Consider the following 26,841-nt stretch of genomic DNA (forward strand, 5'->3'; position numbering starts at 1 on the left):
TATTGCTTTATTAAGTAAGGCCTCCCTGAGCTGACAAAGCTACAAGGACAGTCCTGCCTCTCCTCCACTGGGCTCCTGATGTCTTTCTGTTTTACCCTAAGTTTCCAGATCCCCCAGGACCCCTTCCCCACTTCTCAAATTCCCTTTGAATTTGGAATTTGACAGTTTCCATCTTTTACCTTCCTGGCTCCCCACCCTGGTGTCAGCCTGTTGTCACTCTCTCATCTGGCTATCCCCTGGTCTGGTGCTCTTCCATCTTTGTTCCCACTTCTTTTAGGATTCTTTTCCTTCTTCATTGTGTTACAGCTGCTTCAGTACAAAAGGAAGAGGGATCTTAGAGGTTGTTTGTGCCTTCTCACCAGGTGTAAAGTGGTTAGTTAAACATCTAACTTTGGCCACAAGTACCCTGAAGCAGAGAAGGGAGGAGCTTGTGTCTAGCAACATATACTGCTGTATATGTCATCAAAGTAAGACTCAGAAATTGGGAAACCAGCTGCGGTTTGCACTCTCTGCCATGAGTCAAAACAATACTGAGTGTGCATAGAACGGTATTTAGTGAGTAGAAGACACACTCGAATTTCCAGAATGTGTTCATTTGAGGAGAAAGTAGAATTTTCTTGAATCGTAAGCATGGAATATGGAAAAAGCCTCAGAGTAGAATCAACTCAATTAGAGAAGGGAAAATAAAAGTGAATCTTTATGAATAGGTAGATGAGGCTGCTATCTATTCAGGATACCAGGAGGGCATTCAATATCTAATGATATTTTTACCAAATTCCTTAATTCTAACATTAAAGATCCATTATTTTGGTTTAAAAAATGGCTTTTCATTGAAAGCCATTGCTTAGCAAGGTTGTCATTTGGGCTCACCAGGAAAAAAAACATATTAACACCTTAATGAGTAAAAACTTTCTTCTGAATCTTCTTTTATTTTTTGAGATGGAGTTTCACTGTTGTTGCCCAGGCTGGAGTGCAGTGGCATGATCTTGGCTCATTGCAACCTCCACCTCCCTGATTCAAGCAATTCTCTTGCCTCAGCCTCCCGAGTAGCTGGGATTACAGGCACCTGCCACCATGCCTGGGTAATTTTTTTGTATCTTTCTTAGAGACAGGGTTTTATCATGTTGGCCAGGCTGGTCTCAAACTCCTGACCTCAGGTGATCCACCCGCCTTGGCCTCCCAAATTGCTGGGATTACAGGCGTGAGCCACCACGCCTGACCCTGAATCTTCTTCTTCAAAAAAAAAAGGACAACAAGTAAAAGGTTTCCAAATTCTTGGAAACAAGATTATCAGGGACCTGAGATGGGATAGGGGTAAACAACAACAACAACTAAGGGAGGTAATGGAATTTCTGCCAGTGGGGAGGGGAGGGAGTGAAGTAGCTGGGACCAAAAACAACCACCTGAAACTTGACTTGGGACCTTTCTCAGGGGAAAGTCAGAGGGGGAAATAAGACTTTATAAGGATGTGGAAAGAAAGCATGGAAAGCAGGTTAGAAATTTGTTTTACATAGTAAGAAGAGTTTAAAAGTGTAGAGAACATAAGAACAATGAGAAATGGCAACGTACAGGAATTTGATCATGTAGAAGAGAAGTGAGTATAGCATGAAACTTCACCGAGCAAGACTGTCAGACTTGCAGGGGACAGAAAAGAAAAAGGGGACCACATTTAGAGGAGTATAAATACATTTGGAGTGTTGGGGAACTGATTGTAAAGTTATGGAGTGAAGGAAAGAATAGAGGATAGCAGAAGAGAGACATTTGAGCAATATTGCGCTATATATATATGTCTATATATATATGTCTATATATATATGTCTATATATATATATATATATATATATATACTTTTTTTTTTGAGACAGTCTTGCACTGTCACACAGGCTGGAGTACAGTGGCATGATCTCGGCTCACTGCAACCTCCGCCTCCCAGGTTCAAGCAATTCTCCTGCCTCAGTCTCCCAAGTAGCTGGGATTACAGGCACCCACCACCATGCCTGGCTAATTTTTGTATTTTTAGTAGAGACAGGGTTTCACCATGTTAGCCAGGCTGGTCTCGAACTCCTGACCTCAGGTGATCCGCCCACCTCAGCCTCCAAAAGTGCTGGGATTACAGGCGTGAGCCACCATGCCCGGCCGATACACATTTTTTAAAGTGGAATAAAAGTTCGTAAATTCAGGCCTTTTTCATAAACATAGAAGAGAAAAAGAACCAGAACAAAAGACATTTTATTTTGAGAAATAAATTGGAAAAAAAAATTTTTAAATGTTTAATTTGCAATATACATAATACTGGAATTGAAATGCTGTCTGATGGAAATGTTGCAATGTGGAGTAGGAGGGTCAAGTTCGTGAAGATATTCTTAAAATTAATCTTGGAAACTCTGTGCCTATGAGGTTTCTCTAAAGTGGTTAAAATATGCATTGAATATGTCTGTCTAAATGAGTACATTTAATTCTAGAGACTGTAAGGAGTAGAGATTATATGCTTTGGGGCTTTTTGTAGCATTTTTTTTAAATCAGTTGTACAGATCCCATTAAGCTAAATTGTTTCTTAACAGCAAGAATCTGATCATTTAACTAGTTTTCTCAGCAATATAAAAGGAATACAAACTCCACTGTCATAGTCTCCTAGCTCCTATTTGAATTCCATTGGCTTTTATAGAAAGTTATTGAGTTAGTCAGACAGAAGGATTCATGATATATAATTTGTCATTTGTTATAATGGGATTTTCTTCTATTCCATTGTGGACTGCTACCCTCACCTAGGATAAAGCAGATATGGTTGCTGTGAATTAGACTGTATCTAAGCTTCAAGAAATATGAATAATGCATTTAAATCCAGAGAGTCATAGAATTAAAGGAAATCTTAGAACTAAGAATATATATAATATATATATATATTTCTTAAGATGGACTTTTGCTTTTGTCACCCAGGCTGGAGTGCAATGGCGCCATCTTGGCTCACTGCAACCTCTGCCTCCCAGGTTCAATTGATTCTCCTGCCTCAGCCTCCCGAGTAGCTGGGATTACAGGCACGTGCCACCACGCCCAGCTAATTTTTGTATTTTTAGTAGAGATGGGGTTTCACCATGTTGGCCAGGCTCGTCTCAAATTTCTGACCTCAAGTGATCCACCTGCCTCAGCTTCCCAAAGTGCTCGGATTACAGGCATGAGCCACTGCGCCCAGCAGTACTAAGATAAATTTAACCTTCTCATTTTAAAGATGAGGAAATTAAACCAGGACCTAATGAAGGAAAATGGCTTATCCAAGGCTACGTGGTTACTGCTAGAACCAGGATAAGAATGTGGGTTGTCTGAATATTGTGTTTCTTTCACTCTTTCGTATTAACTATTAGGAAAACTTTGTCTGCCTATTAAAATTCAAGTCTGAATGCCCTTCTTAGGCCCCAGTCAGGATATTCCAAAAGCCACTTGCACAATAATTCTACCGTGCACTTGTTAAGTTGTGAAGATGAACGAAGTAGCAACTCAAGGAAACATCAACCAATGGTATGATTTCACATTAAGTTGTCTAATTTGCTTTGTGGTGGTGGGTTCACCCCAGTACTATCCACAGACAAATCAGTAAATGAGACTTATTTTCCAACCTTACTTCCCGACTGGACAACTGCATGAAAAATTGGATAGCGAATTATGAGTCGAAGTTCTACAGCTGGCATAGTCCTCATGCTTTAGCCCCAGCCTCTGAGCTTAGCAGAAGACATTTTGGGTCCTTATATATTGCTAGTAGGATTGTATAATTCTTGACTGTGTTGCAGAATCTTACAGGACTACAAAACTTACCATGATGTGTCTTATAAGGAAGACTTGCCAGGCAAATTTTCGGGCAAGCCAGCAAAATAGTTAAAGTAAGAGTAAAGAGGAACATGTGAATGATGGGGAGTTGGTCTAGGAAAATATTGTGAGGAAAATAAATGAAATTCTATGGTTAGCCCAAATAGACAAAGATAGCTTCTTCAACCCTAAGATCTATATCATCTATATCAGACAGATTCAATAGTAAAGATTATTAGCCTAAAGTTTAGTCTCCCTTGAAATTGTACATAGAATGTTTGTATATAAGCCATATAGTCATCATCTATTCACTGCGTCTATGATATTGAGAAGCAGCAAAATTATGCAATAATATAGACTTTGTATTTTAAGTGCTAGAAAATGAGATAAATGTTATCAGTTTGGGTGAAAAAGTGGAGAGTAGGGGTAAAAAGCTGGACATTGCAAAAGGATTGGTTTAAGAAATACTGTCTAAGGGTTAGCTGTCAATGGTTGGAGAAGAAGGAGATCCTCCTTCCTCTCACCCATATATTTTTTCTTCTTTCCTCTTTTTCAATGATCACAGACCATTGGGTCTCTGCAAATCCACATTTTCACAGGGAGGAAGTCGGAAGTAATTGGAGCGACGGAGTCTCCTAGGGGGCAGACCAGCCATCTGACGGCAAAGTTCATCTAGAAGAGAAGCAGAACATCATGGGAAGAGAATGCAGAAGACAACAAAGGCTCTTGTTTTAAGGGATAGAGAAGACTTTTCAGTGTGGTGTAGTGAAAAGGTTGGAGAGAAAAAGATCTGGGTTTTAACCAGCTCTGCCACTTACTTTAGTTATTTGCCACTTCCTAGAAAGTTTCTTAAATTTTATAAACCTCACTATCCCTTTCTGTAAAATGAGAATTAAAATACCTACCTCAACAGTGTATTTCTGAGTATTAAAATGAAATCATGTATGCAAAGTACCTAGCACAGGTGAGCAGTAAATGTTAGTTTCCTTTATATATCCAGCTGCCAATTCTTCTAATCATGGATCTATTAAATAGAAAAATGAGATCCAATCATTCAGTATACATTTACGTGCTTACTATGGGCAAACAGCTAACTTTAGTAAGTCCCTTGAGATACTTGAAAGTGCCTAGAGTCCCAAATACCCATCCTCAATCTCAAGGTGCTTCCCTTGCAGGTGGCTTGCACAAAGCCAATGGGGGCACACAGCAAGTTTCCTTCTGCGAAGTTAACTACAGCTCTTACTCAGGAACTCAGCACAAAGCGGGCTGCTGAGTCAGAAATGGCTTTGTCTGTGGTGTTTTCACCAACCACAGCCATCGTTCGGGGCTGGCCATGGGGAAGGTGAGAGTATCTTTGTTTCCACCGTGTATGGTCTACAACCACACATTTTGGGCCCTCGTAATTCCCCATAACATCTTTCTACCTTCTTCTACCTGAAATGTCACAGTAAGAAATGTACATCGTTCTTGGAATTGGTGAACTATTTATAACACAGCTGATTTCTAAATGTCCCATCTATTTTTTATTTATAGGCCCTATCCAAACCTTACTGTCTCCAAATTAGTGCATGTGCGTGTGTATGTTTTATTTTTAGTTATGAACATGGCTGCGGACTAGCAGAGTCTATTATCTGTAATGGCTGACTCGAAATTTTCCCTAGAACCCCAGTGAATGATCTTTAAAATAGCCAGAGTGTCAGAAAGCTCTCTAAGTAGGAGACACTGTGGGGTTACAATCTAGTAGGACAGGGATCTAGGGGTACTTTTCTTAGGGTTATGTTTGTATATCAAGCATACTGCTTTATGTAGATTGTTTATTTGAGATAACTTCCAGCAGGAGCTGATGGAATCTAAGAGGGTAGCCTGAAGCCCTCCTCCAATACCAGACTTTGGATATAGTAATATCATGTCCCTATCTACCCTTCTCATAACTGCTTCTCTCCATTAAACATCCAGACATCATCTTACCTTTCATAGCTTCGTGTTCCTTACAGACAAGACGAGAGCAGATCTCCTTGTTGACGATGTACATACGTCGTAAACTGCAGACGTCCCAGTGTCATAGGCAAGGAAGGAGATGGAAGAAAGCCTTGAGAGGAGAACTAACCTGGGTCTGGGATGCCTCTTCAACTCTCATATTCCCCACTTTCCCTATCTGCTTTTCCCCAACTGTATTTTCTTAAGTATTTCAGACTTTTGCCCCCCCACTGGAAAATAGGGGAGGGAATGGTATTAATTACTCTTCTGTTTTTTAAATTTTATTTCAATAGTTTTTGGTGTACAGGTGGTTTTTGGTTACATGAATAAGTTCTTTAGTGGTGATTTCTGAGATTTTGGTGCACCCGTCACCCAAGCAGTGTACACTGTACCCAATGTGTAGCCTTTATCCCTCATTCCTCTCCCACTCTTTCCCCTGAGTCCCCAAAGTCCATTATATCATTCTTATGCTTTTGCCTCCTAATAGCTTAGCTCCCACTTATAAGCGAGAACATACAATATTTGGTTTTTCATTGTTTAGTTACTTCATTTAGAATAATGACCTCCAGCTCCATCCAAGTTGTTGCAAAGGCCATTGTTTTAGTTATCCTTCTTAGTGACACTTTGCACACTCTACCTAGAGTCAGGCTTAATATTCCTCCCCACTATTTTCTACCTTAGAGCTGGGCCATTTTCTTCAGTCTCCTTCTATCAGGTAATAAATTGAGCATGCCAGTATTTCCCTCATGACCCTTCTTCCTCCAGCCCTCACCTTCATTTCCCTTCTAAGTTCTATTACTCTGCCTGTTCTTTGTATACCTCAGCCCAGACTCCAGGTTCTAGTTGGTACGTTCAGAAATAGCTAGGAGGGTTGTGCTAAAAACTTTGGCCCCATCAAAGTTTGCAATTCCATAGTGGGTGCTCATTAAATAGTTACCAACACAAAAACACTACCATGGAAGATGCCTTTTGGGCATTCTGGGATCCCTTACCTGGTGAAGCATAACTGATGAATGCATTGTTTAACCGGCCGATGCACAGAGTAGAGCCTTGTGCAGGTAAATTTCTCATCCCGGCACTCTGAAGAAGCCCAATACAAAAAATAAGGAGGTCCAAATAGAAGCAGCATAAATGAAGGATTGAAGGAATTGAGAAGGATAGATAGAGTAGGAAAAAAATACAGAGTAATCTCTACAGAGAATCATTATAAATTGGGCTACATCCTTTCCGTCCACCAAAAACACAGCAACAGGGAATTGACTAAATGAAGTTTTGGCGCTTTCCTACTTGGAAGTAGAAGTGGATAAAATAATCTCTGAGAGCACTTCTAGGAATAAAGTCTTTCTAGGATTATCCGTTATGAAATATAAAATAGGCTGGGCACGGTGGCTCATGCTTGTAATTCCAGCACTTTGTGGGGACGAGGCGGGCAGATCACCTGAAGCCAGGAGTTCGAGACCAGCCTGGCCAACAAGGTAAAACCCCGTCTCTACTGAAAATACAAAAATTAGCCAGGAGTGGTGGCAGGTGCCTGTAATCTCAGCTACTCGGGAGGCTGAGGCGGGAGAATCGCTTCAACCTGGGAGGCGGAGGTTGCAGTGAGCCAAGATCACGCCACTGCACTCCAGCCTGGGTGACAGAGTGAGACTCCATCTCAGAAAAATAAAATAAAATAAAACAAAATAGTAAAATAAAATAGAAATGCTGATAATCCCATTCTGAAAAAATCAGATTTCTTAGGCAGGTTGCTATTTCTCTGTTCCAGTAGTTTTCAACCCTAGCTATATATCAGAATTATCAGTACATTAGGAAATGCAATTTTAACCATGGCCTCCGTGGTAATATGGAGTCCTTGAAGTTAAATTGATTTCACTTCCCAATCCACTAACCACCACATAATGTGCAAGGGTACTTTAGGGAGAGGGCTATTTGGGGACCATGCAACATTCATTCCATTCTTTCCCCTTGACTTTTATGACAGGTGCTCATTCTTTTAAAAAAAGAGTAAGGGAGTGAAGAACACTAATACTCTTTGAGAAATAATTGGAAGTAAACTAGAAGATGTGCCAAGTACCCTCCAAAGAACAAGGAGGTAAGGAATCCACAGGAAGAAAAAAGGCTTAAGAAGAAGGCATGCAAGCAACAATCATACCTGCAGTGGTATTTTTTTCACTGAGGGAGGCTGAAAGGCAGAAATTTTATTCCATTGTTACCAATTCTAGAAGTTACTACTTCTGTAACTGCCACACTGCCTCACTTAGGACCTGCTTGGAGTGCCCATAAATAGGGAGCAAATGAATTAATAACTCTTAGCAACTTCTAAAAGAAAACCCTTATTGAGCTGATTTGCTCCACAAAATTGAAGAGATTAGGAGGTAGGATGGGATTTTTTTCCTTTCTCCTTTCCTTTCTAAAGAGTTGAGAAATTCATTGTATTGTGAGTATCTCTGTATTGTTGACAAGAAGCAAATTTAGTAGGAACACAAGGCAAAGAATTACATGCCCAGAGGAGCTTCTTCCTAGAGCTAAGTAGAGAAAAGATTATTATCCTGTACAAGCTCTTCCTTATAAGAGAAAATTTATTTTCTGTAGATTAGATACATCATCATAAATTCTCTTGATAGAAGCTGTTGGGTAAAGAATAATGAGGGTCAGCTGGGCACAATGGCTCACACCTGTAATCCCAGCACTTTGGGAGGCCAAGGCAGGTAGATTATTTGAGGTCAGGAGTTTGAGACCAGCCTGGCCAACATGGTGAAACCCCCTCTCTACTAAAAACACAAAACTTAGTTGGGTGTAGTGATGTGCACCTGTAATCCCAGCTACTCAGGAGGCTGAGGCAGGAGAATCACTTGAACCTGGGAGGCAGAGGCTGCAGTGAGCCAAGATCGTACCATTGCACTCCAGCCTAGGTGACAGAGGGAGACTCCATCTCAAAATAAATAAATAAATAAATAAATAAATAATAATGAGGGTCATCCTAACCTAGGGGCAAATTTAACATGGGCCTTATTCACAGAATGAAGAACAAGTCAAGGAATTAGATGAATAGACTAGTCAGGGGAGTTACCAGGGAAAATGTCACTGGAAGTGTTGCAAATAGAATACTAGGACCTGTGTTACGAGATCTCATCTATCCCATGGTTTCTAGGCAGGTGTATATGCTGATAATTCCCAAACCTGTATTTCCAACCTCATCTCTCTCCTAAACTCCAGACCTATAAATCCAACTGCCTTTTTATGGAAGAGTTCTTGAATATTTCAAAGATCTTTCACATTCAATGTATCTCCAACAGACTTAATTATCTTTCCCTTCACTAATTCTAGTTGTTATTCAGTGAATGAGACCACCATCCACCCAATAGCCACATCTAGAAAACTGGATGTCATGGCTGGGCGTGGTGGCTCATGCCTGTAATCCCAGCACTTTGGGAGGCCAGGGTGGTTGGATCACCTGAGGTCAGGAGCTCAAGACCAGTCTGGCCAGCATGTTGAAACCCCACCTCCACTAAAAATACAAAAAAATTAGCCAGGCTTGGTGGTGGGCGCCTGTAATCCCAGCTACTTGGGAGGCTGAAGCAGGAGAATTGCTTGAACCCGGGAGGCGGAGGTTGCAGTGAGCCAAGATTGCGCTATTGCACTCCAGCCTGGGCAACAAGACCAAGACTCTGTGTCAAAAAAGAAAAAAGAAAAAGAAAACTGGATGTCAACTCAACAGTCCCCTCTCCCTTATAGCTCGCATTTAATTCTCCCTATCTCTACCTTGATTCAGGGCAGCATCTTTTATTGGGAACGCTGAAACAGTGGCCCTGCTGGTTTTCCCGGTTCCAGGCAATCAATCACGGTCAAATCAGTTTTCCACACTGCCCTGGGAGTACAGTAGGGGGTTTGGAGGTGGGGTGTGATCCTTCCAATGCACAAATCTAATTATAATCTTACCTTGCATAAATGTCTCTCTGGTTGGTTTTCGTGTCCACCCTACACCTTTTGATTTATATTGTTTTCCTTACCTAAAAGCTCTTCCCTCTTCTATTAACTTAGTTCACTTCTACTTGTCTTTCAGGAAGCAGCTTAGTCAAATGTGCCCTCCAGAAAAAACCTTTTCTCACCCCCAGTACCGAACCTAGTCAAGAACTCTTTCTGTGTCTTCCATAGCTTCTCTTGCTTATCCTGATTATCGAATTTTGTGAAACTGAATAAAGTTATCTGTTTATTTGTCTATCTTGTATATTACACAAAAGATGTCTAGTAGAAGAAAATCAGTTTTGTTCACTTTTATATCCTTGGCACCTAGTAGCAAGTTTTCAATAATGATTTGTTAAAAAATAATCTAGCCACCTATAATCCCAGCACTTTGGGAGGCCGAGGCAGGTGGATCACCTGAGGTCAAGAGTTCAAGACCTGCCAGGCCAACGTGGCGAAACCCCATCTCTACTAAAACTACAAAAACTTAGCCAGGCATGGTGGTAGGTGCCTATAATTCCAGCTACTTGGGAGGCTGAGAAAGGAAAATCGCTTGAACCCAGGAGGCGGAGGCCGCAGTGAGCGGAGATCGCGCCATTGCACTCCAGCCTGGATGACAAGAGCAAGAATCCGTCTCAAAAAAAAAAAAAAAAAAAAAAAATTCAGTCGAAGCATTACTTCTTCTACCCTTTATCCTCCAAAACGTGTTTATACTTTTATCTTGCCTTTACCCATCAAGTCTTGAAACTTTGACAGAAAGATTAGCACAGTTCCTGTTCGTCAGGTGTTCAACAATGTCATTAATTTGAATTGAACTACTGGAAATACGTGCTCCATAAACTGTCATCCTGTCTTTTTAGGATGCTTCAGCAGCTGCACACTATCCAGAATGGGCTCTGGGGAAAGCCTAGAATGGCCCTGATGACCCGGGGGTCCCAGATCTGAACTCACCCAAGTCATCTGTGGAAGGTGCAATATCAGCCAAAACAGCCAAAACTGAAAAGGCACAAAACAGCAGATATGAGGAGGGCTTCAAACTGCAAACACAAGGCAGAGTAAGAAAAGGGAGAATGGAGATACGGTGGCAGGTGGAAGACTATGTCTGGCTTTGTGTTTCATGTATAAGGGAATAGAATTAATTAAATAATTATAAATTTTTTTAAAGAATATTAGTCCTGGGTGGGGCGCAGTGGCTCGCACCTGTAATCTCAGAATTTTGGGAGGCTGAGGCAAGTGGATCACTTGAGGTCAGGAGTTCAAGACCAGCCTGGCCAATATAGTGAAACCCCATCTCTAGTAAAAATACGGAAATACGGAAATTAGCATGGTGGCAGGCGCCTGTAATCCCAGCTACTCAGGCGGCTGAGGCAGGAGAATCACTTGAATGCTGGAGGCAGAGGTTGCTGTGAGAGAATCACTTGAATGCTGGAGGCAGAGGTTGCTGTGAGCTGAGGTTGTGCCGCTGCACTCTAGCCTGGGCTACAGAGCTAGACTCTGTCTCAAAAAAGAAAAAAAAAAAAAAATTAGCACTGTCACTGAACAACACTCTCACGACCTCAGTATCCAAAGATAAAAGCAGGCTGGACGCTGTGGCTCATGCCTGTAATCCCAGCACTTTGGGATGCTGAGGCCAGGAGTTCAAGACCAGCTCGGCCAACATGGTGAAATCCTGTCTCTACTAAAAATACAAAAATTAGTCAGGCATGGTGGTGGGTGCCTATAATCTCAGCTACTCAGGAGGCCAAGGCAGGAGAACCACTTGAACCCTTGAACCCAGAAAGTAGGGGTTGCCATGAACCAAAATTGTGCCACTGCACTCCAGCCTGGGCAACAGAGTGAGACTCCCTCTCAAAAACAAACAACAATAACAAAAAACAAAAGCAAATATAAAAGCACAGAATGAATTCAAGAGCTGGAATAAATATTGTGAATATTAACAAGAACCATGCCATTTTTTTTTTTAAACTGCGGTAAAACTTACCTGTTTCATCTGTAGCGGGATCATTCACCAGATCTGCAAAGACACATAACAAGGAATGAAAAAATGCAGTCAGGAAAAGTAGCTAAAGAAAGCAGGATAAAGGGACGATGATCTCAAAGGAGGCAAGAAAGGCTGAAGTGAAAGCATGTGGACTTGGGCAGATGAGGGACTATCGCAGAAAGAAATGGAAGAGAGAATAAGACTGGGCATGCGTACAGAGATGCTGGCATCTAAGGTGACAACAGAACTCTGCATGAGCTCAGAGCACCCACCAACCCTTCTGAAGTCTTTATTTTTCTTTATATAGACATGACCCTTAATCTATCCCCAATAAAACAGCAAATAAACAAACAAACAAAAAAAGTGTAGCTTACTAGGATCTTCTGTGAATGTTTCTGGAGTCGCTTGAGTCAATTTCTGAGATTCTCTGTCTCCCTGCCACCCTTGCACTTCCAGTAAGTTAAATTGCGAAGCATAGTGCCCAGCGGAGTTGAGTATCCCACAAATGTTTTTCCTTGACTGCTTACAATAATGACAAACGATTGATGACTTCTTTGCAATACTTATTTAAAATGAAATCGGGTATACCAAAGGCATTGTGATTTTGACATTCATAATTCTTTTTTTTTTTTTTTTTTTTTTTTTTGAGACGGAGTCTCGCTCTGTCGCCCAGGCTGGAATGCAGGGGCGCGATCTCGGCTCACTGCAAGCTCCGCCTCCCGGGTTCACATCATTCTCCTGCCTCAGCCTCCCAAGTAGCTGGGACTACAGGCGCCCGCCACAGCGCCCAGCTAATTTTTTGTATTTTTAGTAGAGACGGGGTTTCACCGTGGTCTCGATCTCCTGACCTCGTGAACCGCCCCCCTCGGCCTCCCAAAGTGCTGGGATTACAGGCGTGAGCCACCGCGCCCGGCCCATAATTCTGATATAATTGGGTATGAATTTGCTGATATGCTTATGAGTGTTCATAAAAGGTAGTATTGATTTTTTTTTTTTTTTAAGAGTCTCGCTCTGTCGCCCAGGCTGGAATACAGCGGCGCACGATCTCGGCTCACTGCAACCTCCGCCTCCCGGGTTCAAGCAATTCTCTGCCTCAGCCTCCAGAGTAGCTGGGATTACAGGCGCCCGCCACCACACCCAGCTAATTTTTGTATTTTTAGTAGAGATGGGGTTTCACCATACTGGCCAGGCTGGTCTTGAACTCCTGACCTCAGGTGATCTGCCCGCCTAGGCCTCCCAGAGTGCTAGGATTACAGGTGTGAGCCACTGCACCTGGCCTGTTTGCTAAATATTTAAATGTTTGCTAAGAGAACAAATTTCAGGTGCTCTTATTATACACATACAAAAAAGGAAACTAATGAGGATATGGATATGTGAATTTGCTTGACTGTAGTAACCATTTCACTTTATACACATCTATCAAAATGTCATGGTGGATACCTGTAAACACATACAATATAATTTATATGTAAATTAAAAAATAAAAGTAAATGTTAATGCTGTTTTGTTATTTTGCTTTTTAAAGTAGAGACCATTGGTTTTAGGAAGTGCTATTATTTACAGTTTCTTGTAAATACAAAATTAGCCTGGCGTGGTGGTGCACGCCTGTAATCCCAGCTACTCTGGAGGCTGAGGCAGGAGAATCGCTTGAACCCAGGAGGCAGAGGTGGCAGTGAGCTGAGATCGCGCCATTGCACTCCAGCCTGGGTGATAAGAGAGAAACCCTATCTCAAAAAATAAGAATAAAATAATAGTAATAACAATAAAATAAATATTAAGCAAACATTCCATCAGCAATTACCCTTCAATGTAAATAGTTTGTATTCATAATCCATTCTACCCACTAGGGGTCAGCAAATTCACATAGTTTGCTTTGATTTTTTTTTTTTTTTTTTTTTTTTTTTTTTTTGAGACGGAGTCTTGCCCTATCACCCAGGCTGGAGTGCAGTGGTGGCATGATCTTGGCTCACTGCAACCTCCGCCTCCCAGGTTCAAGTGATTCTCCTGTCTCAGCCTCCTGAGTAGCTGGGACTACAGGCGTGTGCCACCATGCCCGACTAGTTTTTGTATTTTTAGTAGAGACAGGGTTTCACCATGTTGGCCAGGCTGGTCTTGAGCTCCTGACCTCAGGTGATCCAACCACCTTGGCCTCCCAAAGTGCTGGGATTACAGGCATAAGCCACCATGCCCGGCCTGACTTCTTTTTTTAACTTCAGATTCTATTAATAAATGTCAGATGTAAATCTGATGGGGACAAATATTTTTATAAAGCATATCAGAGTTATGGATAATTATAAAAAAGGTGAAATACAAATAAAGCATTTCATACGAATTTCTCTTGCTTACCTCATCCTTTTTTCTAAATTCCAGATAGAAATTCATCAGGTTTGGCTGGGCTTCATGGTTCATGCCTGTAATCCCAGCATTTTGGGAGGCCAAGGCATGCATATCACTTGAGGTCAGGAGTTTGAGACAAGTCTGGCCAACATGGTGAAATCCCATCTCTACCAAAAATACAAAAATTAGCTGGGCATGGGTGGTGCATGCCTGTAGTCCCAATTACTCAGGAGGCTGAGGCAGGAGAATGAATTGAACTCAGGAGGCGGAGGTTGCAGTGAGCTGAGATCTTGCCACTGCACTCCAGCCTGGGACAGAGTGAGACTCTGCCAAAAAAAAAATTCATCAGGCTTGACAAAAAAGCCTCTTAACCTTTCACACTCATTATGGGCTTTATTCTTTCAGAACACTTTTTTTTTAAGTAGGATGTCATTGATTGGAAGAACAATCTTTAATAAAAGGAATCCAAGTCTGTTCCAATCCCACAGGATATTTGAAAAACCACTAACCTGAATCATTCCAGAGACTGCAGGAGAGGAGTGGAGCCTCTCCCGGGTGTAGCCCAATCCTTCCTGGTTCCCTTTCTCCAGAGGCCTAGCTACATTCCAGTCCAGCCACTCAGAGAAACAGGAGCAAAGCAATGGGAGAACAGAGGGCTTGAGAATGTATCCTAGCTGTCTCTGGGATTTCAGGGCAGAGTACTGCTTTTCTGCATATACCTCAGTTTAACCAACTGTTCCAAGAGCTATCACCATATAAATGCTTTATCTAGTATTCATGAAGTTCTCTCTGAAAAAAAAAATTAACATATTTTCTTTTCCTTTTCTTTTTTTGAGAGAGTCTCACTCTGTTGCCCAGGCTGCAGTACGGTGGTGCCGTCATAGCTCCTTTGCAACCTCGAACTCCTGGGCTCAAGTGATCCTTTCACCTCAGCCTTCTCAGTAGCTAGGACAACCAGCAAACCAACACACCTGGCTTTTTTTTTTTTTTAAGAGATAGGGTCTCAGGCTGGAAGCAGTGGCTCACACCTGTAATCCCAGCACTTTGGGAGGCCGAGGCCTGCAGATCACCTGAGTTTAGGAGTTTGCGACCAGCCTGACTAACACAGTGAAACCCTGTCTCTACTAAATACAAAAAATTAGCCAGTTGTGGTGGCGCATGCCATAATCCAAGCTACTTAGGAGGCTGAGACAGGAGAATCACTTGTACCTGGGAGACGGAGGTTGCAGTGAGCCGAGATCGCGCAATTGTACTACAGCCTGGGTAACAAGAGCGAAACTCTGTCTCAAAAAAAAAGGGTCTCACTATGTTGCCCAGGCTGATCTCAAACTCATGGCCTCAAGCGATCCTCCCACCTCAACCTCCCAAAGTGCTTGGTATTACAGGCATGAGCCACCACACCAGGCAAGACAATTCATCATACCTTATGATATGTCTGCGAGAAAAGCATCTAAAGTCTTAACACAGGACTGGTTCCTAATCAGCCCAGAAAAATGAATTCCGATTTTCAGTTTTGCTGGTACTAAAATCTCAGGAGGCCTTTCCCCTAGTCTGAAGTCTAGTCACATTCCTGCCCTTTTTTCCTAGATTCAGATTTAGATTCAGAAACTCGGGGATTCGGGTATTTTTACCAACAACAGAAAAAAATTTTTGTATTTTTATCTTCTGTACCAGGACCCACTGCAAGAAGAATATATTATACTGTACCCTGGTATATACATATGGAAAACTAAGAGAAGTTTTATTAAAGTTGTATGAAATAATACTTTACTCTTGCAAAACACATGCAATACATCCTGGTATATTTGTTTTGGTCTATCTTAATTCATTTTAAAAATTAATACCAGTTGTGACCCACTAAATTGATTTCATGATCCCGTTAATAGGTTGCCTACTGGAGCGCTCTGTCCTCTAACTCTCCTGGGATGGGAGAAATAAAGAGATAAATTATAATTATGTTGAATGCCTTGAGGCAGAGTGGAGTTTTCTTCATGAAGTCGAAGGAAGTGGTCCTCTAGGGGTCACAACTTTTGGGATTTTTGTTATAGAGAATGGTGTGAGCAAAAATTACCTAAAAAGCGGAAAAACCAAAAAATACCTTTTGGGTTTTGCCCGGTTGTGCCACAATTTCGCCTAGGATTGACATGACTTCTTTTTTTCTAATTTTTTTTTTTTTTTTTTTAGTCAGTTCCACTCTGTTGCCCAGGCTGGAGTGCAATGGCATGATCATGGCTCACTGCAACCTCAGCCTCCTGGGTTCAAGCAATTCTCATGCCTCAACCTCCTGAGTAGCTAGGACCACAGGCATGCGCCACCACGCCAGGCTAATTTTTTTTTTTTTTTTTCTAGAGATGAGGTCTTCCTATGTTGCCCAGTTTGGTCTCAAACTCCTGGGCTCAAGCGATCCTCCTGCCTCAGCCTCCCAAAGTGCTGGGATTATGGGTATAAGATGACTTCTTATCCTGTCTTTCATTTTTCCACTGTTACATGAATTAAGGAATGCTTTTTGTAAGGACTAGTAAGCATTTTCTGAGTAAGATAGGAGATGTGTAAAGAAAAATGAAAACAGAAATGGGCATAGAGGATGTCTTGGGAAGGTGTTTCAGTAGTTTAAAAACACACACACAAGAAGCTTTTATGAATGGGATAATAGGATTGTGGAAACTGGTGAAGTTGATCCTATTTCTCACACTTTGGCAATGCATCTCTCTGTTGTAGGAAATATTCTTTCTTTTTTTTTTTTGGCAGCGATAGATAAGCAGGAAGGATTTTTTAACTCTGTTCATCTAAATTTTCCTGATAAGAACCCCAACAGAGCCGCTATCCAAGGGTTCACCTACCTCCTTGTTGACTATTGACCCCCAGGGGTATCCAGTCTATAGCAAAGGAAGAGAAAAGAGATGTGAGTGACTGCAGCTCTACACCTCATAACCCTTTTATGAGACAAATCAGAAAATCATGGAGAAATGGTTATACTTTATCTTTGTGACTTATTCCTATATAGCTCAATATAAAATTACTGAGACCATTAGTGCTATGAACAAAACCAATAGGAATAGAAAGACTTCAGAAAGACAAGTTCCTTCACTGCTGTGCATTTGTTTGGTAAAAAGAAAAAAAAGACAAGTTCCTGAGAACAAAGCCCTGCTGCCCTCTTACCCTCATTCCTGGCCAGGAATGAAGTCCAGCTCCACTGAGAGGCCTGGCAGCCCTTCTAGTGTTTCCTGCCCTTCTAGCCCCACGGCTTCCCCGCTAGCTACGCTAGTGAACAAGACAGAAGAATTATTTTTCTCAATCTGTATTGGAAGAAGGAGGGAAAAAAATAGAGTAGGACATCTTTACAGCCTAAAGTTCACTTTCTGTGGCCAGTCTTCTAGCCAGATTCTGGGAAATCTGTGAAGATCACTTTTCTCTTGTGTGTCAGTATGGCATATATTTTTTGCATGCATGTGAGTATACCTGCATGCATGATGGTAATAGTGTATGTATTCCCACTGTTCTTCTTCAAGATTTATATTTGGTCCAGTTTCTTTTTTTCTTTTTTTCTTTTTTTTTTTTTAATGGAGATGAGGTTAACTCGTCTCACTATGTTGCCCAGGTTGGTCTCAGTGATCCTCTCCACTCAGTCTCCCAAAGTGCTAAGAGTATAGGTGTGAGCCCACCATGCCCAGCCCAGGTCCAGTTTCTTTCTAGGTAGTCCCTCCTCTATGTTTGTGTATGCATTTGTATATCAGCTTCTTTTTTGCTTTGCAATTTGTTTACTCATATGTGACCCTCTTTGGGTGGTTAATATGCATTTGTGTGTATCTTAGTTGCACCTTAGTTTCAAAATTCTTGGGAGGCCTTTCCCCTAGTCTGAAGTCTAGTCACATTCCTGAACTTTTTTCCTTAACACAAAATCTGTTCTTTTCTTCTAATAGGAATTCCAGAGCTCAATGCCAAGCATCTCTACTGCTATTCCTCTTCAACCTCATTCCATCCCATCTCCTGCCACACACGTGTATAGCTGAGGAGCTGAGGGTTTAGGGAGCAAAGAATAAAGGACTCACCAGAGGTGATGATGAATGCAGCAAGAAACAGCAGCACCTTGGGTCCCAAGAGCGACATATCTATAGGGGTGGTGGGCATAGCAGACAATGTGATGCTCAGAGGCACATCAGCCTTTCAGTGCCAGGGAAAGATGCCTCTGAGGTCCCTGTCTCTTTGTCTTCCCAGAACTTTCTCCATTTTCCCTTATGACTCAAACCCTTTCTCTCTTTTCTTACCTTTCACCCAACATTCATTTCTCCCTCAAATCTATTCCTTGGTCACTTACCATTATTCTTGCTTTTATTATTCTCTGCTACCAAGTCAGAGGAAATTTTACATTCTACATGGTCTGTACTTGGCCCTACCCTTTGGCCTCTTTCACCCCTGATGTGGAATCTTCCTTTCTCATATGCGTGTCTTTTTCATATCATCTGCTCATCTTGGCGTTTCCTTCATCAGAATTCCACGGTTATTTGGGAGGTCTGCTCAAGACTAAGTTCAGTGACATTCCCCCATTGCCCCCTCCAGCCCTTTCACACACACACAGACATACACACATTCCCTCTGTCTCTTTAGGGTTTTAGGTAATCAAATAACTCACTGTCTATGGTGTTCTGCTCTTTCCACCGAGTCCTTTGGCTGCTGAATGTGTCTCTCTCCTCTTATGCTGTTCCTACTTTGGCTGGCGAATAAGATGAACAGAGCCACTCCCTGGAAAGGACTTCAGATTTGGCCTCCGCTGAAACAATGAGATGAGGGAGAGCAAGAAAGCCAGGCTAGGCGTAGAATGTGTGTTACAATGAGGCTGGAATGAGAAGGGAGATGGGAATTTGCAGTTGCTCACACCCTCATTCCAAATGTTATGACTACACTGGTGAGAGCTCTTGCTGCTCCCTGGAAGTGTTGGCCCCAGCTCATGTATTGCCTTTCTTCCATTAGCCTATTTTCCCTCCTCTCACGATCTGGTCCCAGCTCCCCTTTGTTCGTTGGGTTCCTTCTTACCAAAAAGTTCCGTCTCCTCCTTGGTGTGTTTTAATGCACATTATAGATGCTGTTTCTCTCTCTCTGGCTATCTTCTTCTTTGTTTTTTTTTTTTTTTTAAGACAGAGTTTTGCTCCTGTCACCCAGGCTGGAGTGCAATGATGTGATCTTGGCTCACTGCAAACTCCGCCTCCTGAGTTCAAGCAATTATCCTGCCTCAGCCTCCTTATATTCCATATTTGAATCATTCCTTCATCCCTCTTTCTCACTTTCTTTTTCGATATTCGTCTCTTCAGCACTAACAAATTTCTTTTTATTCCTGTATTTCTTTTTCATCTCTGCCTCTTTCTTGACCTACACATTTAGACTCATCTTGTTTTTTTTCCCCTTGGAATATCCTATGTATTCTCACAACCAAGCAAACACAGATACCTTATGAGTTTTGTCCAAGAGGAAGGCTGGCTACCTTAGGGTTATAAAAAGTTGAGGAACTTTTCAGAACTCTCCAAATCATTTTCAAATGTAGAGAAGCTCTGTGAAAGGGGTGCCAGCCTTACTTTGTCTTTTGGCTTTGTTTGAGCTTAACTAAGAATCTGGGTTTCTGGGCTCTTAAGGATAAAATGCAATCAGATGCCCAAAGAAAATTGAAAGGCAAGGTTATTATGCTTGCCTCATTTTCTACCAATATTTTTCCTTAGATCATATAATGTGTAGATAACACTTTCTCTGATCCAGGAATTTTTCTTTTTTTTAAGATAGGGTCTTGCTCTGTCACCCAGGCTGGAGTACAGTGGCATGATCACAGTTCACTGCAGGCTTGACCTGGGCTCAAGTGATCCTCCTGCCTCAGCCTCTTAAGTCGCTGGGACTACAGGTGCATGCCACTATGCCAGGCGAATTTAGATGTATTTTTTTGTAGAGACAGGATTTTGCTATGTTGCTCAGCCTTGATTCAGGAATTTTAAAGGCTTTGTATTTCTTCTTATTCACAGAGACTCTAGTGGTTCAACCACTAAAACATTCCCACTTTGGATTCAAGAGCAAACTTGAATTACAGAAACTCAAGTCTGAGGAATGGTGGACCTTGTATGCCATAGAAATATGTAAGTTTCAGGTTACCTGTTGGCTCCCCTTTAGTCTACATTATATATCTCCCTGATGAAATAAATTAGAGAAGAGTACAGGTAGACAGAGAGAAGATAGTATTAATAAATTACAGACTAGAAGAAAATAAAAGGGGGTATGATGGAAGGAAGGAAAGAATGAAGGAAGGAGTCTAGTTGAGAGGAAGAAAGAGCAGTGGACACAGAAATAAGCAAATCGCACTTTGTAAGCACCTCTGGGACCTCGGAGGGAGCTGTAAGTGCTACATTTCTAAGATACATGGAATCTGGTCAGTCCGCAGAACAAGCTGAGTGCTACGCCCAGCTCTTCCTGATCTTCCTGCCCCAGAACTTGCTCTTCTTCCATCTGCTCTCCAGTGAGGGGGCTGAGACTAGAAAACAGATGTGATTCTAGTCTGAGGAGAGTGAGGGAAAGAAAAGGGTGTTGGAAGAAGAAACAAAAAAGCAGATGCAAAGCAGGACATAGCTAAGGCAGGACATAGAATAGAGAGCCTAGAGCAACAATCAAGTTTTCCATGAAGCTCAGACAGATGGAGACACTGAACTCAGGCCAGTCATTTGGCAGGGAGAGCAATGACCTCAATGTGCTGGCCTGGCTAGAGGCTATAGTTTAGGAGAGCCTCCCCAGGCAGTGGGAGGGGGCATTCTCCTGGGGTTGTAGGAGGTAGTGTGGAGTTGGGGCAGTGAAAATAGGAACAGAATGTTCAGAGCACGGCTGAAGAAGAGAACAGGCAGGGAGTAGCATCCTGGAAGGAAAGGAGAGGTAGTGAGACAGGAACTGGCAGAAGAGCAGGACAACCATATATTGTTGGGTTTTAAAGACTTTTGAGAATGCAGTTTGTTTCAAGATTGGTTAGTTTCTTTCTTTTTTTTTTTTTGTGAGATGGAGTCTCGCTCTGTTGCCCAAGCTGGAGTGTAGTGGCGTGAACTTGGCTCACTGAAACCTTCGTCTTCTGGGTTCAAGTGATTTTCCTGCCCTAGTAACTTGGATTACAGGCACCCGCCACCAGGCCTGGCTAATTTTTGTATTTTTAGTAGAGAGGGGGTTTCGCCATGTTGACCTGGCTGGTCTCGAACTCCTGACCTCAAGTGATTTGCTCCCCTCAGCCTCCCAAAGTACTGGGATTATAGGTGTGAGACACCACACCTGGCCAAGGTTGGTTAATTTTTTCAGGGCAACTATGGCGGGCCCTTTATTCTACTACAGTTCCCCATTTGTTTTCAGAGCCCAGGTTTGGATCCCCAGGCTTAGAGATCCTCAGATTTGCTTTTCTCAGGGTGATTTTGTCAGCCTCTGTTGCATTGTACATTAATTAATCATTTAATGACATCAAGTCGAAATCAGCACCAATGGTCAGAAACGAGCAAATGCCATCCAGAGTTACAAGTCCATAATTTTCTGGGGTTCTTTTTGACTCACTGAGCAGCAATCCATACTTCCATCCCATATAGGCTGGATCTCCTGAGGGTAGACAACACATTATCCAGCAAAAAGAAAGCCCCTCATGAGACTGACTGGCACGTGTAGAAGTGACTTAATGAAGGCAATCTATGTTTGAGTTACCCAGAAAAATTTTCATTTTTATAAAATGTCTGTGAAAGATGGGCAAAGGGCAAAGAAAGAGGAGAGAGACAGAGATGTTAGATGTCAAGCTGGTTTTATTCATCTGTTTATTGGCCTGTAAAGAATACACCCATTAGCTGAAGGCCTCTGGGCAAATGTACAGAAACGTTATTACTACAGTCCCATCCAACTAAATTAAACCCAGGAGCTAAACACACACAAAAAAAGTTTCCCATAAAAGGAAGGAAAAGAAAGGGGGAAGGTTATATGAGGCAGGGAGGGCAGGGAGAGGGAGTGGTGTGTGTAGAGGAATGAAGCAATGAACTAGTAACAGCCAAACACAAAAGATGGACTTAGATGCCAAAAGACATATGTCGTTAGAAAACTGAAGCTAGGGAACACTTGTTTGTCCATCAAAATCCAGCCTAAATGTCGCCTCCTGCCAGAAACCTTTCCTGGTCTCCTCTGCCTCTGAAGAGTTCATCATTCCCTCTGTTAAACCAACTCTTTGTTTATTTGTATAATTATATAACCCACTTTATTAAACTCTTTTACATATCTTTAATCCTTATTAGGCTGAGGGTTTCTTTTTCTTAGTTTTTTATTTTTTATAGAAATGGGGTCTCACTATGTTGCCCGGGCTGGTATCGAACTCCTGGGCTCAAGTCATCCCCCTGCCTCGGCCTCTCAAAGTGCTGAAATTGTAAGCGTGAGCCACTGCCCCTAGCCTAGGCTGAGTGTTTCTTGATGGAAGAGGCTGTCTTACTCCTCTTTAGGTGACATAATGGTTAGCACATTAAAACTCAAAATTTGCAGCCTGGGCAACATGGCAAGGCCTTGTCTCTACAAAAAAAAAAAAAAAAAAAAAAAAAAAAAAAATTGTTTTTTTTTTGAAACAGAGTCTCACTCTGTCGCCCAGGCCGGAGTGCAGTGGCGCGATCTCAGCTCATTGCAAGCTCTGCCTCCCAGGCTGACGCTATTCTTCTGCCTCAGCCTCCCGAGTAGCTGGGACTACAGGTGCCCACCACCATGCCTGGATAATTTTTGTATTTTTAGTAGAGACGGGGTTTCATCGTGTTAGCCAGGATGGTCTTGATCTCATGACATCGTGATCTGCCCGCCTCCACCTCCCAAAGTGCTGGGATTACAGGTGTGAGCCACTGCGCCCGGCCTTTTATTTTTATTTTTTTTGAGACAGAGTTTCACTGTCACCCAGGCCAGAGTGCAATGGCACAATCTCAGCTCACTGCAACCTCTGCCTCCCGAGTTCAAGCGATTCTCCTGCCTCAGCCTCCCAAATAGCTGAGATTACAGGCACCTGCCACCACACTCAGCTAATTTTTGTATTTTTTAGTAGAGACAGGGTTTCACCATGTTGGCCAGGCTGGTCTCAAACTCCTGCCCTCAGGTGATCCACCAACCTCTGCCTCCTGAAGTGTTGGGATTACAGGCATGAGCCAAAAAATTGTTTTTAATTGGGCATGGTGGCATACGCCTGTGGTCCCAGCTACTTAGGAGGCTAAGGCAGGAGGATTACTTGAACCCAGAAGGTCTAGGCTGCAGTGAGCTATGACTGTGTCACTACACTCCCTCCTGGGCAACACAGTGAGACCCTGTCTCAAAAAAAAAAATTATCTAAATTTGGTCAACTGGATTGAATTGAGATGAAGACTTGAAATAGTAACTTCCTATTTTTGAAATATTAACATTCAAAGACTTAGTCAAATGCAAGGGGGTAGAGGATAACGTTTTAGGGAAGTAAGCAGTTTGAGAGTATACGTGGAGTTCAGCAAGTGGAACAAGCAATCAATGTATTGAAGTGATATGGGGGCAATAGAGCAAAAAGGAATAGGCTCCCCCAAAGCAGAAAAATTGGGCAACAGCTAGTCTTAAAGGAATTTTAGCAGTAAGACTGTAAAAGTTATTTCATGTAAAACATATATAATTTATATCTACAATAATTAGTGCTTCTGTCTCATCATTTTGCTTTGTGTAAATTTTCTGATGGCACTGGTAGTCGGTCTTACACTGTTACAGTCATACTTTCTTGACCACACAGACATAAAATGTTTGATCCAGGTTTAAGATTCTGCTCAAGTTCCTGAACCCACAACTAAAAAGATATAAATAACTCTGATAAAACTGGCTATAGACAAACAAAACAGGACAAGTTCTAAAAATTCATTCATTCATCCATCTTCTCATTCTACCTGCCAAAATAAAAAAAAGAGAGAGAGAGAAACTCTGGAATTTGCGAATATGGTTTAAAACAGGAAAGTTCAATGTATATAGTTATTAATAACTCATATAATTAGTAATTTAAGCACATCTATATAATATAGTTTCATAAATTATATGTATTAATGCTAGGCAGCCTGTAAGACAGTCCCAATGATCCCCGTCTCCTGTTTTGTTTTGTTTTGTTTTTTGAGATGGAGTCTCCTTCTATTGCCCAGGCTGGAGTGCAGTGGTGCGATCTTGGCTCACTCCCAACCTCCACCTCCCGGGTTCAAGCAATTCTCATGCCTCAGCCTCCCAAGTAGCTGGGATTACAAGTGCCAGCCACCCCACCATGCTAGTTTTCGTATTTTTAGTAGAGACGGTGTTTCACCATGTTGGCCAGGCTGGTCTTGAACTCCTGAGCTCAAGTGATCTGCCTGCGTCAGCCTCCCAAAGTGCTGGGATTACGGGCATGAGCCACTGTGTCTGGCCTCCCACCTCCCGTTCTTCATCCCCTGTGTGATCCTCCCGCTTTGAGTGTGATCTTAGGTACTACTAGCAAATAGAACATAGCAGAGATGATGGGGTGTGACTTCCCAGATTATGTAACAGGAAGACTCTGGCTTCTATTTTTGGTGCTCCCTCTTGCTCTCCTGCTTTCTTCTTTGCTCTGAACAAAGCCAGCTGCCATGCTGTGAGCTGCTTTATTGAGATGCCCAAGTGGCAAGGCACTGATGTCTGTAGCCAAAAGCCAGCAACCCAAGGCCTGCCAAAAGCCACGTGCATGAACTTGGAAGTGGATCTTTTCTCAGTTGGGCCCTGAGATGATGACAGCATCAGCTAACACCTTGATGACAGCCTTGTGAGATACCCTGAGCCAAAGGTACCCAGCTAAGTCATGTTTGGATTACTAATCAACAGAAACGTTGGGAAAATAAATGTTTTTGTTTTAAGCTGTTAAATTTTGGGCTAGATAGATAACTAATATGTTGTATAACTACAATACAGGATTATTTTTATCTATTATATAAATTTAATATATATATATATTTGTAACTATATATAGTATATGTCTTAGTCCGTTTGTGTTGCTGTAAAGGAATACCCAAGGCTGGGTAAGTTATAAAGAAAAGAGGTTTATTTGGCTCATGATTCTGCAGGCTGTGCAAGAAGCATGGTGCCAGCATCTGTTTCTGGTGAGGGACACAGGATTCGTCCACTCATGGATGAAGGGGAAGAGGAGCTGGTGTGTGCACAAATCACATGGCAAGAGAGGAAGGAAGCAAGAGAGAGGGGAGGGAGGAGCCAGGCTCTTTTTAACAACCAGCTCTCACAAGAACTAATAGAGTGAGAACTCACTAATTACTATGGGGAGAACACCAAGCCATTTATGAGGGATCTCACCCCATGATCCAAGCACCTCCCACTAGGCCTACCTCTAACATTGGGGGTCAAGTTTCAACATGAGATTTGGAGGGGCCAAACCATATCCAAACCATAACAGTATATAATAATTATACACTATAGTATCAACACAGTTATATTAAGATGAAATACTATAAATTACCTCATATATTAAATATTAATGTAAATTAGTAATAATAGCTAATACTTATGGAGAATTTATCATGTGTTAGGCTATGGTAGCTAAAAAGCAAGTACAGTATGATTATGCTACAAAATTATATACCTCCTTTGGAAAATAATACATTCATAGGAAAGCAGAGAGAAAAGAAGGAAATGAAAAGAAAAAATAAAGAAGAGATAAGGGAGAAGGGACAGGACAGAAGGAAGAGACATGGAGAGTAAGAAGGAATCGGCTGGGTGCGGTGGCTCACTCCTGTAATCCCAGCACTTTGGGAGGCCGAGGCGGGCGGATCACGAGGTCAGGAGATTGAGACCATCCTGGCTAACACAGTGAAACCTCGTCTCTACCAAAAATACAAAAAATTAGCCAGGCATGGTGGCGGGTGCCTGTAGTCCCAGCTACTTGGGAGGCTGAGGCAGGAGAATGGCACGAACCCGGGAGGTGGAGCTTGCAGTGAGCTGAGATCACGCCACTGCACTCCAGCCTGGGCGACAGAGCAAGACTCCGTCTCAAAAAAAAAAAAAAAAAAAAAGAAGGAATCAAGACCCCCATGATTCAGTTACCTCCCCCCGGGTCCCTCCCACAACATGTGGGAATTCACTGAAGTTGAGATTTAGGTGAGGACACAGCCAAACCATCTCATTCTGTCCCTGATCTCTCCAAATCTCATGTCCTCACATTTCAGAACCAATCATGCCTTCCCAAGAGTCCCCCAAAGTCTTAACTCATATCAGCATTAACCCCAAAGTCCATAGTCCAAAGTCTCATCCAAGACAAGGCAAGTCCTTTCCACCTATCAGCCTGTAAAATCAAAAGCAAGCTAGTTACTTCCTAGATACAATGGGGTACAGGTATTGGGTAAATACAGCTGTTTCAGGTGGGAGAAATTGGCCAAGACAAAGGGGTTACAGGGCCCATGCAAGTCCAAAATCCAGTGGAGCAGTCAAATTTTAAAGCTCCAAAATCATCTCTTTGACTCCAGGTCTCACATCCAGGCCACAGTGATACAAGAGGTGGGTTCCCATGGTCTTGGGCAGCTCTGCCCCTGTGGCTTTGCAGAGTACAGTCTCCCTCCCAGCTGCTTTCACAGGCTGGCATTGAGTGTCTGCAGCTTTTCCAGGCACAAGGTGCAAGCTGCTGGCGGATCTACCATTCTGGGGTCTGGAGGGCCATGGCGCTCTTCTCACAGCTCCACTAGGCAGTGCCTCAGGAAGGACTTTGTGTGGGGGCTCCAACCACACATTTCCCTTCTGCACTGCCCTAGCAGAGGTTCTGCATG

The 26,841-nt window shown here is 42.4% G+C and overlaps 1 protein-coding gene across 2 annotated transcripts; it reads right to left on the minus strand.

Moving 5' to 3' along the window:
• Positions 1–2,210: 2,210 nt before the first annotated feature.
• On the minus strand, positions 2,211–19,231 carry MFAP5 (microfibril associated protein 5). 2 transcript variants are annotated; one of them, XM_063693796.1, is made up of 10 exons: positions 19,088–19,231; positions 18,687–18,824; positions 18,106–18,165; positions 16,897–16,932; positions 11,720–11,752; positions 10,690–10,734; positions 7,928–7,957; positions 6,768–6,855; positions 5,767–5,840; positions 2,211–4,470 (listed from the first exon to the last, which is right to left on the minus strand). In XM_063693796.1, the coding sequence occupies exons 3-10, from the start codon at positions 18,161–18,163 to the stop codon at positions 4,358–4,360; spliced, it is 477 nt and encodes a 158-aa protein (XP_063549866.1). In that variant the 5' UTR covers positions 18,164–18,165; positions 18,687–18,824; positions 19,088–19,231; the 3' UTR covers positions 2,211–4,357. The 2 variants fall into 2 exon arrangements, with proteins under 2 accessions (XP_063549866.1, XP_030857025.1); XM_031001165.3 differs by lacking the exon at positions 19,088–19,231 and having other exon boundaries at positions 18,687–18,883.
• Positions 19,232–26,841: the final 7,610 nt, after the last annotated feature.

Source organism: Gorilla gorilla, chromosome 10, assembly GCF_029281585.2.
Source record: "Gorilla gorilla gorilla isolate KB3781 chromosome 10, NHGRI_mGorGor1-v2.1_pri, whole genome shotgun sequence".
NCBI classification, from domain to species: Eukaryota; Metazoa; Chordata; class Mammalia; order Primates; family Hominidae; genus Gorilla; species Gorilla gorilla.

Bases quoted from the DNA above. Each gene is read 5' to 3' on its own strand.
- MFAP5 (XM_063693796.1), bottom strand. From the start codon at position 18,163: ATGTCGCTCTTGGGACCCAAGGTGCTGCTGTTTCTTGCTGCATTCATC. The intron at 7,958-10,689 runs GTGAGTTCAGAT...TCTGCCTTTCAG, and splicing joins ACCTTCCACAGATGACTTGG to CCTCCCTCAGTGAAAAAAAT. The intron at 6,856-7,927 runs GTATGATTGTTG...GGGCTTCTTCAG, and splicing joins TGAAAAAAATACCACTGCAG to AGTGCCGGGATGAGAAATTT.